The sequence below is a fragment of the Thunnus maccoyii genome, chromosome 12 (genome assembly GCF_910596095.1).
Source record: "Thunnus maccoyii chromosome 12, fThuMac1.1, whole genome shotgun sequence".
In the NCBI taxonomy this organism is placed as follows: Eukaryota; Metazoa; Chordata; class Actinopteri; order Scombriformes; family Scombridae; genus Thunnus; species Thunnus maccoyii.
The window spans coordinates 3,238,885-3,258,340 of NC_056544.1; the positions used below are offsets into that span (position 1 = coordinate 3,238,885).

At 38.0% G+C, this 19,456-nt stretch overlaps 2 protein-coding genes across 3 annotated transcripts in view; one reads left to right on the forward strand and one right to left on the reverse strand.

The window, feature by feature from the left end:
• The window catches only part of LOC121908570 (glycogen debranching enzyme-like), a 30,047-nt gene extending 27,535 nt beyond the window's left edge, over positions 1–2,512 (reverse strand). For both annotated transcript variants that reach the window (XM_042428697.1, XM_042428696.1), the window contains exon 1: positions 2,414–2,512. The gene's annotated coding sequence lies outside the window, so the exon portion shown is untranslated. The remainder of the gene's footprint in view (positions 1–2,413) is intronic.
• On the forward strand, positions 1,527–18,082 carry LOC121908232 (putative ferric-chelate reductase 1). Its single transcript, XM_042428092.1, has 17 exons — positions 1,527–1,610; positions 6,913–7,117; positions 7,851–7,993; positions 8,150–8,244; positions 9,400–9,547; positions 9,664–9,783; positions 10,153–10,224; positions 10,951–11,049; positions 12,195–12,345; positions 13,030–13,143; positions 14,411–14,526; positions 14,640–14,726; positions 15,369–15,466; positions 16,573–16,622; positions 16,722–16,871; positions 17,034–17,095; positions 17,483–18,082. The coding sequence occupies exons 2-17, from the start codon at positions 6,913–6,915 to the stop codon at positions 17,573–17,575; spliced, it is 1,803 nt and encodes a 600-aa protein (XP_042284026.1). The 5' UTR covers positions 1,527–1,610; the 3' UTR covers positions 17,576–18,082.
• Positions 18,083–19,456: the final 1,374 nt, after the last annotated feature.

The window sequence follows — 19,456 nt, forward strand, 5'->3', positions numbered from 1 at the left end:
ATCTGCAGACCAGGAGGTACAACATGTACTATGGCTTGAACAGACGATACAAGTAGCTCCTGATAAAAACTGACGTACAACACAAACCTTCCTCAGTCAGCCAGTTTGACATGCATATAGCCAGAGCAAACTTTCTTAAGATATACGCTGAAGCATTGAAACTTGACTTTTTTAATGCACATCTTTACTGGATACAAAATAACAGAAGCCCACTCTTTATCATTGACATAACTGACCCTTTAAACCAAAACCAATGACAACTAAAGAGTGACAAACCTAAATAAACCAACAACCATTTTCAATGGGTGAAAAAAACTGCATACATTTAGTCAAGTAATTTACTCAAACACAGTTTTGAGTACATGAGAATTGCCATTTTCTGTTACTGTATACTTCTACCTCCTTTCAAAAGGCATATTGTCCTTTTTATTGCACTGAATTAGGTTGCAGGTTGTTAGATATAGATTAAACTCTCCACTATAAAGTAGATACTCTACATCTGGTTCCACATTAAACAACTACAAAATTAATGTTGCTTCCACATGTTGCTCAGTAACAGTCCAGTGATATATATATATATATAAACATAAATTATGAAAAGCATAGCAAGTATTTACTTTTGATACTACAAGCACATTTTGCTGATACTTTTACTTAAATAAAATTTTAGTTGTAATGGCGTACCACACTAATGGAGAAGTAGTAAAATAAAAGCTCTCAATACTTCCTCCACCTCTCACCATTTTGGCCTATTTCAGCAACGAATGGTGGAACGTAACCATGACACTTTTCATTTATGTCCACATATTACAAATATTTAAGGACCAGTGTGTAAGATTTAGTGGCATCTAGCAGTGAGGTTGCACATTGCAACCAACTGAATACCCCTCAACACCCTCACCCTCCCCTTGCGAGTGTGTAGGAGAAGCTACAGTGGCCGTCTCTAGGGCCAGTGTTTGGTTTGTCTGTCCTGGGCTACTGTAGAAACATGGCGGTACAACATTGCAGCCTCCATGGAAGAGGACCCACTCCCTATGTAGATATAAAGGGCTCATGATAAGGTAACGAAAACACATCAATTCTTATTTTCATAGATTATACATTAATTAAAACATACTTATGAATATTAATCAATCACAATTTTCATGGACTATTTGAATTTTCAGATTAACATTAACTCAACATGTTTCTAGAGGATGGGGAATTACATTGAACTAACATCTGAATAATACACATGCACACTGACAGTCTAAAAATACAGCTGTTAAATGTCTTCAGGACGTTGTGTTTGATCCAGCTAAATCCCCTGGAATCATTTTGATTACTTAGTATTACACTGCATGTACAATACTTTTTGAAACATATTTTTGGCAGGGACTTCCTGGAGCCTCCTCATTGCCCCCTTGAGACCCTAGTGCTTGAACCACAGCAGTTTGAGGCTGTTACTAGTATACTCATACAGTAATCATCATGCAAATCATGCAGTCAGAGCTTTGGGTTCAGTTCTGTAAGAAACTGGATCCAGGCAGCAGGTTAAAAGCATCCAGTCAGTGAACTCCACTGAACCCTCCCACTGAGTCTGCGCAGTGCTTCAGTCTGAACAGGACAAGGTCAGGAATCCAGCCGTTAATGTCACAATTTCTATTTATAAAACTCTTCCAACCACTGTCCAGCTTGTTTGTCACATCGAGCCAAGTGACAAACAGATATATACATGTGCAGTCTCATCAAGACACTGCATGACTGTTAGCCGTGATGATGCAGGAGCCCGCAGAGCTAACGTCCCGTTTGCGGCTGTAGAAAAATACCAGACTCCATTCAAAGGAGTGGTCGTTCAATATTGCCTTGCTTACTGGCGAATAGTCATGCTTCATAACACAGAATGCATCCCCACTTTTTAATCTTTAGACATCAATCAACAATTCGGCATTCACACGATTTGCTGAAAGCACATCATTTTTAATAAAATGTTATGTATGTGGTCTCGCTGTTAATTCATACAGTCGGCTCCTACCAGAGTTAGTGGGCGGTGCCGTCAGAGCAGCGTTTTGGTGAAGAAGCTTTAATCACAACTTGAGAGGGAGTGCTATATGTTCATTTATGTTTCATGAAGTAACATTAAGTACCGCAGTCATTAAGGAAGATAAAGCTAAAAACATTAGTGAATAGACAGAAATTTGAATGGTGTTAAGCTTTCTTCGTATCAAAACAACAGATGTATTCTTCCTTATTGGGGTGTAAACCAGAATTAGTAGCGGTAGTTAGTGAAAGCGTCACGTCAGTAGTTACCCTAGAAGTGTTAGTTATAACTGTTAGAGCTCAATTTGTGTCAGCTAGCTAAGGCAGCTAATACTTTATCTTCTGACCTCGTAGAAGCTTGGTAAAACTACAATGCAAAAACATTCCCAGTCACCTGTCAGTTGTGTCTCTGGTCCGGGCAGCAGCAGGAGAACAGTGTCCTGTGACGTGTGACGGCTCTGTTTTCCTGGACGCGCTGTGGCTGAAGAGAGGGGGCGTGGTCCGCAGACTGGGGACCGTTACCGTAATGACCCGAGTAAAACGGAACACTGTTACTGCTGTATCAGATGAATAAATGTGTTCTTTTTTCACAAAATTGTGGTCAGTGAACAGCGGCGGAGATTTCTACTCATACATGCCTGTACAGTAGTAGCCAGTCTTGCACTTGAGTGTGCCTGCTGTCTGGAGAAGTTGGGAATTTAGTGCCTTGGTCAGGGGAACTTAGTGGCTGCTGAACAATGTCTGTTTACTTTTCCCTCTTGCATTCAGATTTAAACATTCAACTTCCTACTCACCTAGGCTTAATGGCTAAGGGAAACCTTGATGTAATCTGTCAAATTTACAGCAATAAATTATTTTAAAAATGATTGGATATTGCTGCCAAAATGCTTACAAAGAACGTCCAATTGCATAATTTGAGTTGCGCAATTTCTGAGCTTTACCAGAAACATGCACACATGCCGCTAACACAGACAGACAAGACAGGAGTTACATAACCTGGCACTGCAGTGCGGCTGTTGGGCAGACAGGGAGCAACATGCCAGGCCTGTCCTGCAAGAGCCACATGAAATATAATGCCAGGATTATGTCATCTACTGACACAGATAAAGTACATTAAAATGTAATCCAAAATCACAACAGATACTTTTGAGTTTCTGTAGTCAGATTACTGACACAAATATTTTTTTGTAAACATTATCAGATAGGGGATTGCAATGCTTGAGAATCTACATTTTTCATGTTATAAATCCCCCTCACATAATTCACAGTATCTTTCAACATCACAGCCACCATCTTTTAGCCAATGCTTATTCATTAGCATTCAACATATTCATGTTCCCGAGAACAAACAATACAGAATATTTTAGACATTAGCCAGAGATTAAATCCTAAACATTAATCCTGTCTGTCTAATGAACTCAATGAAAACTCTACTGCTCCACCCACTTGGCAGGTTCATTAAAGTTTTAAGGCTTCCTAAGTTCTTCCTTTATATATTGTCTTTCTTGATCATACTTAATACAATCTATGCTTGCATGCATAATAGTCTCCTCAGCCTGGAAAAAAATATGTGTATATATCGGTATCTGCATCGGCAATTGGCCACAGTGAGTTGGAAATATCTGCATATTGGATATCAGCAAAAAATCCAATATCGTGCATCCCTACCTACAGTATATCTGTACTACTAACACCAACTGTGTTTTCAGTATGTAGTGCATTTACAGTAAAACAATGTGTAGAATGCTATATGCATACTGTACATTGCAAAGCACTGTGGAAATGAAACAACTCATAGATGATAAAAAAAAAAAAAAACCTGAATCAATTTGGTATGATTTGACACTGTTCCAGGAACATTGACCAAAACAAAATTTAAAAAAATCAGTATTTTCTTTCTACATCTCATTTTTACTGTAAATATGAAATTGGCAGGAGCAGCTCAAATGTGTAGTTTGTCTGACATGAGTTGGTGCACATCCTGTGTTCTTTACTGTCCAAAACAAATATATGAATAACTTGTATAAAACATCTAAAACATCTGGTTCACTGTAGATTTTTGCACTTCACTCACTGTAAAAGCTCTCTCTCTATATATATATATATATAACTCCATGGCCAGGTAGCAGAGAACTTCTCCCTCTCCTGTGTGAATGATGTAATTATCTTTCTCTCTCTCCTGTGTATGTGGTTTCTTGTCTCTCCTCCTCCGTGTATGTGAATGGTGTGATGTGAGGTTCCCCTGTGTGCATGTGTAGTCTGTCCTCTTCCCAGGACTCCATTGTGATTGAGGTCACATGGCTCAGGTCCTATTCTGTTGCTTGGCGTCCTCTTTATCATATTCTTCATATATATTATAAATCCATGCTGTATTTCTGTAATTTGTGTTTTTTGTTCTATTCTGTACGCACAACATCTGTTGCATGTCTGTGTGTCCTGGGAGAGGGATCTCTCCTCTGTTGCTCTTGGTTTCTTCCATTTTTTCCCAGTTAAGGGTTTGTTTTTTTTCATTATTGGAATCCAGGGTCTAAAGATAAAGGATGTTGTATTGCTGTACAGATTGTAAAGCCCCCTGGGGCAAATTTGTGATTCGTGATGTTGGGCTATACAAATAAAATTGACTTGACTTAACAGAAAACTAACAGCAATAAACATTTGGACTATAAAAACCTAGTAACAGTACAGTATGTCTCCATTAAACTGTGTGAGTGACTGGACTGATATGTGGTTCAGGTGCACTGACGTCAATATAAAACCAGCTGCTGTAAAGCACAGGATGTGATGTCCTGCAATATCAGCAGCAGGCACATAATGGAAGGTCTAAATCTTTCTTCATATTGATAAGTAACAAACCCTGGTGAAAACTTATAAGATCAAACTAATTCTCCTTTATGTGGTTGTGTTGCAGCTTTGAGGGGGGCAGGAAAGACAAAGGATCCTTCTCCAATTTTACAACAAGGTCCAGACTTAAATATATTCAAAAATCTACAGGATTTATTGCTGTGATATTGCAAGATATTCATGGTTCAGAGAGGATGAATCCATGCTGACTTTCATGATCTCCGGACTTTTCATCTAGAACCATAATCTTATCAGAATTTCCATTTGCTCATTAGGCTACTTAAGTTTATGACTAGATATATGTAAAGAGAGTGACAGTGCCATCAACATTACCTGTACCTTGTATTTAGTGCTAATTAGCAAATGTTAGCATGCAACTTTGTATCCATCCTTTACATACTGGATCAATAGTCATTTTTTCTTAATACAGTTAATCAGCTCACTGAAGGTAAAATCTTCTCCATAATACAAATGGTGTGTTGGTTAGGGGTCGTCGTGGTGGCTAGATGCTAATACTGTACGTGTACCATGTAAACTGCAAAGCTCCCACATTTCCAGTCTACTTACCTACTATACAACTTTAATTAAAGGAATAGCTCAACATTTTTGGGAAATACATGTTCTTGCTGAGATGAGAAAGATCAGTGCTGTCATTTAACTTAAAGCTAAAGCCAGGACTTAGTTAGTTTAGCTTAGCATAGACTGGGAGGAGTGGGACAACTGGCTTGTCTGTGTCCAAAGGTAAAAAATGAAATCTGCTAAGTCCATGCTAATGAAGAAAGAAAAGCTCCCTTATCTTCTTGGTAATGGTTTTATATCACCATGGGAATTTCACCAACACTAATTTTACAATGTTGGAATGATGGTGACAGCCTATATACTATATATTTTAACTCTTTTGCATGGATTCTACTCCTCTGGATGCGCAGAATATGTATATACATGTAAATGGGGTGTATGAGACTGCTTTAGTAGGGTAATAAAAATGATGTCATATCAGCATGTAATGTTCCAATAGTCCATTCATCCAGTTGTAAATCTGCTGCAGTATTACCTTGTGATCCACTTTGAAACATACAGGTACACACACACACACACTGAGAGTGACACTGTGTTTAAACACATATAGTAAGTTTGGGAAATTATTCCTTGGAGTTGAAGCAGTGTTTCCTTCTCCTGCAGCAGAATGGTGAGTCCAACAACTGCATCCATCCGTGGTCTGTTAAAAGCTTAACTGATAACCTGTTCTATGTTTACATACTGAACTGACTGAATTCAAAGTGAATGTTTAGCTATTTAATGTGGTTATATATATGTCATGCCAAACAAGTGACTTGTCAAACACAGCTGTAATTAGTAACGTTAATGATGGCTGCATTCCATGTATAGTAGGTGTGTGAGTACCAGGCCCCTAGCCTTTTTACTCACTCAAGACATTTTGATGTGACAGCAGGAAAAGCACAAGAGTGAATAATAAAATGAATGATGGCTGAATTCCATTTAGCCGCTTCAGTTTCAGGGTCCTGGTGTTGTTCAGCTGGCTCACTGTCAGTCTGTCATGACTTACTGGGACACTTGAATAGAACAGAGCCATCATTAATATTATTGATATTAGCTGTGCTTTTCTTACTTTTACACTTCATCATGAGTCAATATGTCTGTTGTGAAAAAGGCTAGTTATTTATTATGGCCTCTTGGGACACCTGACTGCTCCTCATCTCTGCTAGAGGCTAGTGGCTTGACGCTACAGTAGCTGCTACTAGCATAAGACACCTGAATCTGTACAGTTGAGTGAATCTGGCTGAGTTGTATAGTAGGCCTCAAGTTTTGACAAGAAGGAAACCTGGTGGAACCTGGTTTATACATTTTTAAAAGCTGTCCATTGTTAGTCTGATAATCTTACAGGAGTGCAATGCTAAACTAAACTTATAGTGCACAACTCACAGCTGGAGTAGGAACTCATGTAGAACATATTCTGTGGGGGACTGAGTGATTTCTTTTTCATTTTATGCATTGTGGACATACTGTAGCAGCTGATACTTTATCCTGTAGATGTCTCCTGTGGGGCTATGTTGCCTCCTCTTCCTCTCTGTCACGGTGTGTAACTGGGTACCAGCAGGTTGCTATGCCAACGGCAAGGTCACCAAAGTCTGTGGCAGCATGAAAGCTCACCATGGTGTCCCTGGTCAGACGAGCCCCAACCCCTACCACCTGACAACCAACACCACTGTGTTCAGCCCCGGAGATCATATCCAAGGTAAATAATGACTGTGACTGAGTAATCCTGCCATACCTGCAGCAGACGGCTGTGGCTCAGGAGGTAGAGCAGGTCGTCCACTAATCAGAAGATCGGCAGTTCGATTCCTAGCTCTTCCAGTAAACATACCGATGTGTCCTTGGGAAGATACTTAACCCCAAAATTGCTCCTGATGGCTTTACCATCAGTGTATGAATGTGTGTGAATGGTTAGTTTCCTCTGATGGGCAGGTTGGGACCTTGCATGGTAGCCCCTGTACCCATTCAGCGTGTGAATGTGTGTGAATGGGTGAGTGTGATTTGTAGTGTAAAAGCCCTTTGAGTGGTCAGAAGACTAGAAAGGCGCTATACAAGTACAGTCTATTTACCTGCAGCATCATAAACCATGTTCTGTGATAAAGCCTGTAATGTGAAAGTTAGAGGTAAAGTTACTCCCATTAGCAGTTCACAGTACATTCTTAGATTTTGAATATTCACAACTCAAAAACAAAGAAGCCAGTGAGCATAGTCTGTGTATCTGTAATAAATTGAAATATACCAGTCAAACGTTTGGACACACTTTCTCATTCAAGTGAATGAGAAGGTGTGTCCAAACTTTTGACTGGTATTGTAAGTAAAAAATTGAGAAATTAAAGTCCTATTCCTGACTAACAAGTTTAGTAAGTTAATGAATAGAAATGACTGCTTGCATTAATATTCTTTTCTTTCAATACTTTTTGAAACACCATTTCCAGTCATCCTGTCTGGACCATCATATTTCAAGGGCTTCTTGCTTCAGGCCAGAGATGCAGCCAATAAGAGCTCAGTATCCACAGTTGGCACCTTCACCCTGACTGATCCGACCAAGACGCAGCTGCTCACCTGTAATAAGCAGCAGGTATACAAATGCACACACACACATATAGAGCAGAATGTTTGGCTTGTCATTAACAGGAGACGTATGGGTATAACTAAAAAATTTAATGCTGGCTCCAGTGAGTGTATAAAATGAACTTTAAGAAGTGTGTGTGTGTGTGTGTGTGTGTGTGTCCAGGGTTCAGCGGTGAGCCATACGAGTGATGCCAAACAAACACAGGTTATTGTCATCTGGAATGCTCCTGAAGATGCTCCCAGTGAAGTTCAGTTCTTGTGAGTTAATATAAAGCATATACATTTCAAAATTTGAAGATATTTAAAGCTGGTGTGTATACTTTTGCTGTACACCTGTCACTGTGGCCACAACTAACAATTATAGAATAGTGGTTAATGCTAAAATTTAGTCTAACAGTAGCACAAGTAGAGAAGAGTCATAACACCAGCATACTGACTCAGTAATGTCACACAGCATTATTTTATTAGCAACATAATCTACAGACTAAAACCTGAGTGTATTAAACTGAGCAAGGGTATGTTTTATAGCTCATGAACTCAACTTTTTACTTGTAGAAGAAGAATGTGTTCTTTGCTTTGTCAAAAGGTGCATATCTTGCCTAATGCAAAGTGAACACGAGAGTTTAATGTTAGCTTTGTCCTCTACCATGTTTTGCCTTCTTGCCTTATAAATATGTCTGTCTGTATGATGCACACTTTCCAAATGAATGAGCCAAGACCTTCTGTCAAGTCAATGGAGTGTCAGCACTTCACATGTACTCTATGGCAGAAGAATGAGCTCAAGCAATGTCATGGCAATCAGCCTTTAGCCCTATTCTTTATTATTGTTCGATTAAGCAGAAAAAGTGCAGGTGTAACTAAAAACCAGTGGTGGAAAATAACTAGGTACTGTGCTTAAGGAAAATTTTGAGGCACTTGTGCTTTACTGGAGTATTTCCATTTGATGCCACACGCTCATGAGGAAAACCAGCTATTGGACATGTTTTGTTTTTTTTCCTGAAGACAAATGATTTAAAAAATATTTGTACGAAATAAATATTTGTAAAAACCCACTATTTGTGCTTTGCCAATACACCTACATACAGTCATTTTGTGCAAAAATGCATTTAAAAGTAGATGTGAAGCTTATATGAGGATACATGTGTCCAAAGGTCAGTATGAACAGGAGGAATGATTATGGCAAATAAAAAACTATTTAAATGTTCATTTGGGCTCCTGACTGTTGTTTTAAGACAGACATGACAAATTGTGATACCTCTAACCTAACTAAGTTATTTTACCTGTTTGTAAAACAAGGTCTTTAGGGTCATTTAAAGACATTTTTACATGTTATTGTAAGTTTGGATATTCTTTTTGAATCTTGGTCTGCTAACAGTACGTGTGTGCATCTCTATCGATGGGTTTATTTTCCAGTGTAACTGTACTTGCACACTACCGTTTATTTTGGGTGAAGCAGCCAGGACCAATCATCTGCCAGCATGGTGTTAGTCCTCCCCCACCTCAGCCCACCACTACACCCACTAAAGCACCGACGACCACATCCTCTATCTTGTCCGGACCTGTGAGTGTTACAACATTTAAACCACTGCTGCTGACATTGATTCCCTGTCTGAACATGCAGTAGTAATCAATAAACTGTTAAGACAAATAACTCCTTCCCTGAACCTACTCCTTTAGTTCACTGCGGAGGGATGTGGCTGGGAGAAATCCTGCCTCTTTGACCCTCCAGGCTGTGATCCAAAAGAAGATCCTCACTGCTTCTTCCTGTCCATGACAACAGAGGGACCAGACAGAACGGTTTAACTATTTCATTTCCTGACACAATTCATACAATTAAGGGTGCAAAATGTAGCATTTTAACATTAATATTCAACATCATACAACATAAACTGAGACATTGTGTTCATAAATTGAGACATTGTGTAGCAGCTATCAGACACAGCCTCTCTCAGTTCCCAAGAATGCAATATGTCAAATGCAGAATACGAATGTCAAATAGTTATGAACCAAAACAATTAATATCCCCAACACTTTCTTGTGTAGGCCTTGACTGGACTATCTGGAATCTTTGGAATAACAAAATAATATAAAGGTTATATTGCAGATTGAAAAACGGTTGAATTTTGCAAAATATAACTGTTGTGTCTTCATGATTTTTCTCTGCAGTCTGTGATATTTGAGCTGAGCGGCCCAGCGGAGGGATACCTTTCCTTTGCCTTGTCCTGGGACACATGGATGGTAAGCTAGTTCTTTAGTGAAACACACCATAGTGAATCACATAATGACCCGAATGATGTTTAATGCAAGTAATATTGAAAGGAAGGATGTGTGATGATATCATTCAAAGGAAGAGCTGACGAAGTTCTTATTTTGTAGACGTTTATTAGACGATGGCCATCGGGTCCATTCCATGTACAAAGATGGTCTGGGCAACATACCACTGTCGGTGCATAGCTTATATGGGGTTACACATCTGTATCTTATCACATGAATAACATAGGTTTTCCATGGGCACTAGGTCAGTTAGGAGCCATCCATCAAGTAATTGACAGCTGCCTCACAACATATTATGTGTCACAACAAACCACATCTGGAACAGTCCCAAACTTGACCATGGATCCATTGTTTGTATTTCTAAGGTCCCCCCGAAGGGCTATACCATATTACCTAAGGTGACATGCAGACTCTGAAATGTTTATGTCACATGTCCAACACCCAAAATCAGTAAAATACATAGGGTCAGATAAAAATCATACTAACAAATATGAAAAAAAAGCCAACTGGCACTAGGGAAAATGTGGCACCATATTTTTACCTTGTTGTATCAGTACTTTCCTTACAAAATGCATCCGAGACAAGCCATAGTGTTCTGTATGAGGTTTGTGATACATTTAACATCCTACACCTGAATCTGAAAGTCTATATGCATTCTGTATTCATACATGTGTGTGTTTGTGTGTCCAGGGCGATGACGATGTGTATATGTGTGTGAAAGATGGGAATAGAGTGTCAGTGACTGCTGCATTCGTCAGTGGTCGAACACACCCAGAGGACGAGTCACAGGTGACAAAACACATACAGAATAAATACAAGTCGACTTTCTCTGACTAAATCAAGTGCAATATAAACAGGAAGTACACAAGTGTGAAACATTTTTGGGAGACAGCCTTTCAAAAAGCCTTTAACATTGCCAAAAACATATACCCACATTAACACTGACACCCACATGACAATATATTAGTGTAGGAGCTACAGCAATTTGGAGATTATATCACATTATCATGTATGATCTTGATAAGGATGAGGAGAGATAAGTTCTGCATTTTCTATAGAACTTTTAAATGACTTTTGGTAGCCCACAGTCCCGTTTGATAACACCTGCATATACAGTTCAGTTGTAATAATTTAATAATAATTTTTACCTCATGATCCAATATTGACGCCTAAAACTTTTGGAAAATTTTGGATAACTTGACAGTAGATGGAAATATGACTGAAGCTTGAGTTAGGCTGTTTTAAAAGAGCATAAAAATGGCCAAGAAACATTTCATATTTTTGTCAGTAGCGTTTTAATTTTTTATCACTTTGAAGCAACTTTATTTCATCTGAGACACCTTCCATTATATGCACACGCTTTATTTTCTGAAGAAACATCATGCAGTTAGCTACTCAGACTTTTATTCATGCAGCTTGTATTTCTGACAAAGTTTAGACCTTTATTCTTCTTCTTTTTTTTGAGATGGGCTTCAAAAACATGCTTCATTTTTTCATTCATTTACATACGTGGGTCAAATATCATGAATTTTTTGGCAGAAGCAAAACTGATACTTACTGTTTATGTGGAATATAAATGGCAAAACAATTAAATATTGAACATGATACAGATAGCTTTGCATTACACATAAACATATAAATATAATTACAGTGATATATAATTAAATGTTATAGAATAGATTTTAATTTCTCTTAGCATATTTGCATTTGACTGTCAGGTTGAGCTCACTGTGTATATGCTATAAGGTCTAGATCTTTAAAAATGTATTCATTTTTTCTATTTGATGTAATCTATTCTTGCATAAAAGTTACTTTTTTAAAATGCACTCAGTTTTACAAAGTTGTACTTCTATATAATCCTCAGACTAACTAGTCCTCAAAATATACTGACACAATAATACACTGTCAATATGTATTTATGTGTGTGTTCGCAGGCTGGTCTCTCCTCGGTGTCATGGCGACTGGCAGATGGAGCGCTCCAGTGCAGGTTCAATCGACCAGTCAAACTGTCCAATCAGGAACCAGCACGCTATGATCTGGACCAAGAGTACTTTCTGTTTCTAGCCAGTGGACATGCTCAGTACGGTATGAGAGTACACACACACACACACACACACACACACACACGTGCCACTTTAGAAATGTTGAACTCATTGACCCTGGTAGCTTTAGAGCCCAATTGAAGTTCTTACCAAACTGTCAGAGCTTTATTATGCCACATGATAGTTTGATCAGCATCACCATCTTGGATGGGTATCAGTTTTATTTGGGCAAGAGGACGTCGTTAACAGGCGATGAAGGGCTTTTTCTTGGTTAATGGTTAATGGTTGAAATGAGACTGAAATGATGAATGAGTGCTTGACATGAATTAAATCCCACTTTTTAGTTCCTTTCACCGTTGCTTTATTGTAAAGAGAACATGCTGTGAAGATGCTGCAGTTTGAGAGCAGGATATATGTGGGGCAGCCGTTAGTTTAACCACTTTGTGTCCCATATTTAAGACACACATTTGTGTGTAATGGATAAGGATTTGTGTTTAGTGCCAGAGGGTGTGTAAGCCTGCCGTTCCTGTCAGCTTTATCTGACTTCAAATGATCTGGGATTCCTAGAATGACCTTTAAATTCTTAATTGGTGAAGATTCCCATCATGTCCCGCTGGTCTTGAATGCACCAGGGTTAGGGGGATGATTAATCATTTTTCATACATACTGTATGATGGCTAAAATTAAAACTTTGAGGAATTTAATAAGCTTTGTCTTTCTCCACCAGGTAAAATGTGGAGGCATAGTCGCCAACCTCTAATCTCCACCCTCAGAAAACGTATCACCGGCCCACCTGAGATTCTTGAAGGCTCCCGCGGACCAATCATTCTGAAAGTGCATGGTACTTTACATTTATATCACTGAGAGTGGCTGGTGCAGTCAAAGTCATCCAAGAAAATGTTATTAGCCTTAACAAGGTCCAGGAGGACTCCATTATTGTTCTCTCTACAATATGTAAAATATCTGTTATCAAAATTATATTTCTTTATACAAAATCAGGACCACTGGTTGCAGCTATTTTCAGTACTATTCTGTGCTTGAGTACAATTTTGAGGCACGTGTTCTTTACTTTAGTATTTTCATTTACATCTACTTTATACTTCTTCTGCAAAAAGTATTGCACTTTTTACTCCACTATTTATCTGATCACTTTAGTTACTAGTTACTTTGCAGATTCAGATTAATATTAATAACATTATGACCGATTATTATACAGTACCAGTCAAAAGTTTTGGCACACGTTATCATTCAAGTGAATGGAAAGGTTTGTCTGTACTGTAGGTCATCAAAAGACTAAGATTTTATTGATCTCCAGGAGGAAATTCATAAGCTACCCAGCAGTACGGAGTGTAAAATGTACTTTTACTTGTGGTACTTTAAGTAAGTTTTGATGCAAATACTCTTGTTCTTTTATTCAAATAAAAGTTTACGAGCATAACGTTTACATCTAACAAAGTATTTCTACACTATCGTATTGTTACTTTTACTTAAAGTCTCCCTCCTCTCAAAAAAATCTCTTTTGCTTATTGTTACATTTCCTAGAGCTTCACTGTGTAGAATGATGTATGTGCAGAGTTTGACACTAGAAGGCTGTTTTCATATTCATCTGTTTGAAGAGGGAATGTTTCTCTGTGCTCACCTTAAAAATACTTTAAAGCATGTATTGTGTGCATGACTTCACAAGTTCAGAGCCAATCACGGTCCAACCATGCAACTTACACAAGTGTGACGTGGAAACTTGAAGCCTCCAGTGCACAAACACTGTGAATGGACGTTACAGTGAAGTATGAGACATCTGGTGTCTAGCAGTTAAATTCAAAATATTTGGATATTCAAAGATTCTGGATTTTTTTCAAAGAGTTAGAAGGAGGAATATATATATTTTAATTAGCTTAATTGTAATTTAGTTTTTAAAAAAGTAATAGAACTTTTATGTGGAAAAACCATATTCATATAGTATTTTTGTATGTCTTAAAAAATGTCTGCAGGGGATGTTTAAGTAAAAGATCTGACTACTTCTACCACCACTGAACATTATCAAGCTAATTAACACTGAGAGTGGCTTTTAGCTGAGGGAAGTAACTGCTCAACTGCCTCTACTTCTCTAGGTGCACTGATGCTTGTAGCCTGGATGCTAACAGGAAGTGTCGGTATCTTCATTGCCAGCTTCTATAGAACTGATTGGCCAAATCAGACTCTGTTTGGCAAGAAAGTTTGGTTCCAGGTGGATATCACACACACACACACACACACATGCACACATACACATACACACATACAATGATCCTGTGTGCAAATATGGTGTATGTGTGTGTGTATGTGTGTGTGTGTGTCTAGGTTCATCGAGGCCTGATGATGGTAACTGTGAGTCTGACCATTGTGGCCTTTTGCCTTCCATTTTTCTACAGGAGAGGCTGGAGCGAGGTACAGTATCTACTCACATCAATCACTTTACCCAAATTCCTAGAGGCACTAAGCAGGCTAGTCAGATTATTATGTATTATGTTTATGTTTTTAACAAGGTAATTTAACTTTTTGCTCACAATTTTTCGAAAAGAATACAAATAATGAGCAGGGAAACAAAGACACAAAGAGAAACAGGTAGGTAAAAGTAATGGATAAATGCTTAAAATAGCTAAAAGTACAGTATTTGGATCAATTGTTAGTTACAGTAGCTATTGGATAAATGATTGAAAAAACAGGTGAAATAGTTAACTTAAAGTAAAGGATAAATGGTTGAATTGTCCAGCTTCTGCCACTACTACTGCCAAGTAGTAGTGACACAAATGCAAACTTAACCAAGCTGACCTAAACCTTGACAGTTCTATTGTATGAAAACTATTGTAACATCTACAATTATATCCATCATTGTATCATTGTATGTAGTTTAAAATCAATTTAAGATTTAAGAAACGCTCACAGACTGTAAACAATTTGTTATTGTCCTGCTGTAGTCATACATCACCAGCAGAGAGGGGTGTTGGATCAGTTATCAATTACCACACAGCTCTAGTGTGTGTGTGTGTGTGTGTGTTTGTATGTGTGTGTGTGTGTGTGTGTGTGCAGCATGCAGGTGTCCATCCCTACCTAGGTTGTTGTGTCCTGGCATTAGCTCTGATTCAACCAATCGTGGCTGCTTTCAGATCATCACTTGACTCTCACAGGTATGTGCATGTGTATTCAGTGTCGCAGGAGTGGTGGAAAGTAACTCAGTACATTTACTTAAGTACTGTACTCAATTACAATTTTGAGTATTTCCATGTGATGCTGCTTTATACTTCCACTCCACTACATTTCAGAGGGAAATATTGTACTTTCTCCTCCACTACATTTATTTGACAGCTTTAGTTACTTTTCAGATGAAGATTTGACACAATGGATAATATAACAAGCTTTTAAAATACAACACATTGTTAAAGATGAAACTAGTGGTTTCCAACCTTTTTGGCTTTGGACGTCTTACAAAAAGCAGTGTGTAGTCGGGGTCACATTTCACATGTCTATGAGTTGTTAACAGCTCCACCAAATAGTGATTTTTCCCTCTAAACTTCTCACATGCTTTCATTTCAATAAATGTTCAAATGATCCAATATTTCACCAAAAATCAAAGATTATCATCACAACCCCTCAGATTTATCTGCTGACCCTTTGGAGGGGCCTAACCGGTAGTTTGTTGATTGTGTATGAAGAAGTAGTAGTATCAGTAGAACTTTTCTTGTAATGGAGTATTTTACATTGCTGCATTCCTATAGTTCTTGGTGGGTGGGCTCAGGGACATTATCCAGGAAACATAGTAATCTATCTTTGAGAGACAGCTAGGCTCTTGCCATAACACATAAACTACAACTAGAGTGTATTGTTCTTGACATCCGTGCATCATTATATTTAAAATTGCCTGTAACACAGTGCGCCAAGAAGGTAGCATTAATCACCACTGGGATGATTTGTTCCTCTGAATCAGAAAGGAGCTACCGTTGCTGAGTCACAGAGGGAGGGAGGATATTCTCTGGCCTGGTTTTTTCATGATACCAGGGAGACCAGTATGAACAATAATTGGGTTGGGGATTTCGGTTTAATCTTGCTGTTAATGTAACTATTGAGCTGTGCTTGTATACTGGATTGTCTGGCTGACTGCATGAATAACTGACAGACAAATTGGAGGATTAAGCGAAGGATTTTTTTGGCTGCTAGATTAAATATGAGATTTATTTATATTTAATTATATTGTTATTACAGTTTATTAATATCTTTGTATGATTTGTGTCAAAAGATACATGTGGGCTCACTGGGGAGTTGGCTCTGTGACTGAGATCATGGCAGGTGGGTTTGTTTAAAGAAAGTTTGATCTTTGCCAACACTTTGCAAGGACTTCCTAGATGACTAATTAATTAATTAATTCCGGTTTCCATGTGATTACAGTGGCAGCCATGTTCTTGGGCATGCATCAATCATCGCTGCTCCTCCCCTCACCATGGGCAACACATGTTCTGATTGGCTACGTGACCTTGCAGGCCTCATTCAGGTTCCTCCTCCTGATGCTGATGCACAAGCATCTTTACATCAAAACATGTAGGATAACTCTAATGAAGTTCATTGTGCATTTTGAGTTTTACTGGTATTTAAATTATGATGATAAGGAATAGCCTTCATAACTTGGCAGAGTATTGAGTGCACTGTTAAGTGATGTCAAATGTATTTTTGCACTATTATTCATGTTGTTTGTTTGACCAGCAGCACTGGGATCAGATGACCAACAAGGCATTCTTTCTGACCAATCACAGCCTGGTCGCTGGGTAGGTAGAATGTCATGTCTGTCCTGCTTCCTGGTGGTGATTTTAAAAAGATCTTGTCAGACTTGTTTTTTATTTTCTCTGGTATCACAGCGACATTCATATAATATTATTTTAGATGATATAAAATCATATACTGACATGTCATAGAGCTTTCCTGCCTTGTCATATGCACGTGTAACCAATAACATTAGACACGGCTGCACTCCATTCAGGTGTCCCTGCTTGCTGGCTGACTGACCCACCTAAATGGAACGGAGCTATTGTTAGTGTTACTAGATACACTTGTGCTCCTCAGACTGTCTGCTGTGAGAAAGGTGTAATAGTGGGAATGTTTTTGGGACAGTCCTCATGTCTACTTTCTAACTTCTATCTTTCTTTCTGTTTCAGGAGACCTTCATCAAGTCTTTCATCTTGGCTGCTTTTGCTTTGGGAAACTGTGGTCTCCTAATGGCCCTGTTGTCTTTCATAGCTGCAATTTGACATTTAATTGCAAACAATGTAAATACATTTTCAAGACTGTGGCACCCCAGCAACATTAAGGTGACTTTTGGTGCAAGCTTTGGTTTTGCCCTGACACCACTGAGCCCTACAAACTACAGGTTTTAACTGAAAGCTTTGGAAGCCAGTAGGTAACAATGACTACCAGTCCAACAGCAAGAATGAGGGACTTTAAGTTAATTATTCAAACCCACTATCATCTACTTAAAACCAAATCTCTTTCACTTTACAGTATATTTTCTGTTTTGCTTGTAAATGTGTAGTTACAGTGTACATTTACTTTATTCTTGTACATTTCTGATTAATTGTTGGTATTCCAACTCTATTTTCAGTTACATTATTAATGTTTAATAGTAGCACTTCATTGGCCCCTACTGAATAATTCATTAAAGCATTAACCCCTGGATCAGCAAAATGTGCTTTTTGATGTTTTTAATTTTGTTTTGTTTTGTTTTGATATTCATTAACCTGCATAATGTACTCAGTTTTGTCTCAGAGTAATAAAGAATGTAATTAAGTATTCATTAAAATCCAGATAGATATTATTATTTTTGTCTTCATTTACTTTGTCATCCTGGAATTACAGAGCTGTGAACAAATACATGTATTTTCTTTTGTAGTTCAATGTTGACAGTTTTGAATTTATCATGCGTCAAAAATCAAAAGGAACAACAATATGTAAACAGTAAACTGCTGAAACAGCATGAACATGTTCCTGCCCCAGTTTATATGCCACTATGAGGTTTTCAATTCAGATGAAAGGAGAACAAAGCCATTAAAGATACCAAAGGTATATGTATAATTCAGAGGGTGACACAATGTAAGAGGGAGAACAGAGCCGCCTGCTCCTGGTTAAACATTTGTCAAACTGCACCTAAACTACCAGACAGCATTATTATGAAGATACAATATAAAGCCACACCTTTCTAACAGAGAGTTAGAATGGATTATTATAGAATTGAAGCTAAATGTGTCCAAAATAACACATCACAATCTGAAACTTAAGTAATGACCTAAACCCTCTCAGTTCTACTTTTCAGTTTCAGTTTTTCATAGTTTAAGTGAGGTATGACAATACGCTTGTAGCTAAATGGCATCCAATCTGTAAAAAAATACATAAATTATATTACATCATGGTTTTACAATTGGATGATATTACATTACTTCACATTATGACATTACAACTAAATGTAAGTGACATCCAATTCAATATGTGTATTTTATGACATCACAAATGTTCACATTAGCATCCTTCATCTAAAATTAATATTTTGGTAATTATGTTTTTTGTAAATAAATTCATTTGAGTTGAAATAACTCATAAATTGAATTGATCTGAAGTGAGTTTTTGCCAGTCAGTAATGGTTTGGAAGAAATAATGCAGTAAAGAGAGGCAACTCATATCATCTCATTTCATTAACATACTTAGGAAAAGCACTTAGAACAATAGGCAAGATTAGTTTTTGTCCTCCTGCTCTAGAAATAAACAACAAATCCGTAAGAGTGTTGTTATAGAGAGACTTTTCTTCATCACATTATGTGGTATAGATGTACCTCAAACATGGTGGACAGTAGACAAGGCCTAAAGATAGCGGTGTCATTTCGTCCATCTAGCATCTCCACTTCCAACGGTCCAAGATATATCAACAGGCAAGGTATCTCAACAACTAATAACAATATTTTAATGAAATTTGGTTTAGACCTTCATGGTGCTCAGAGGATAATTCTTCATATTTTGTTTACCTGCTGACGTAGTACCAGTGTCAGGTCACAATTTCCCGCAGAGACCAACACTTTGGACTGTGATTATGTTGAGAAGTACTGACCAGATTTCCCTGAAAATTACTGTCATTATTCCTGAAT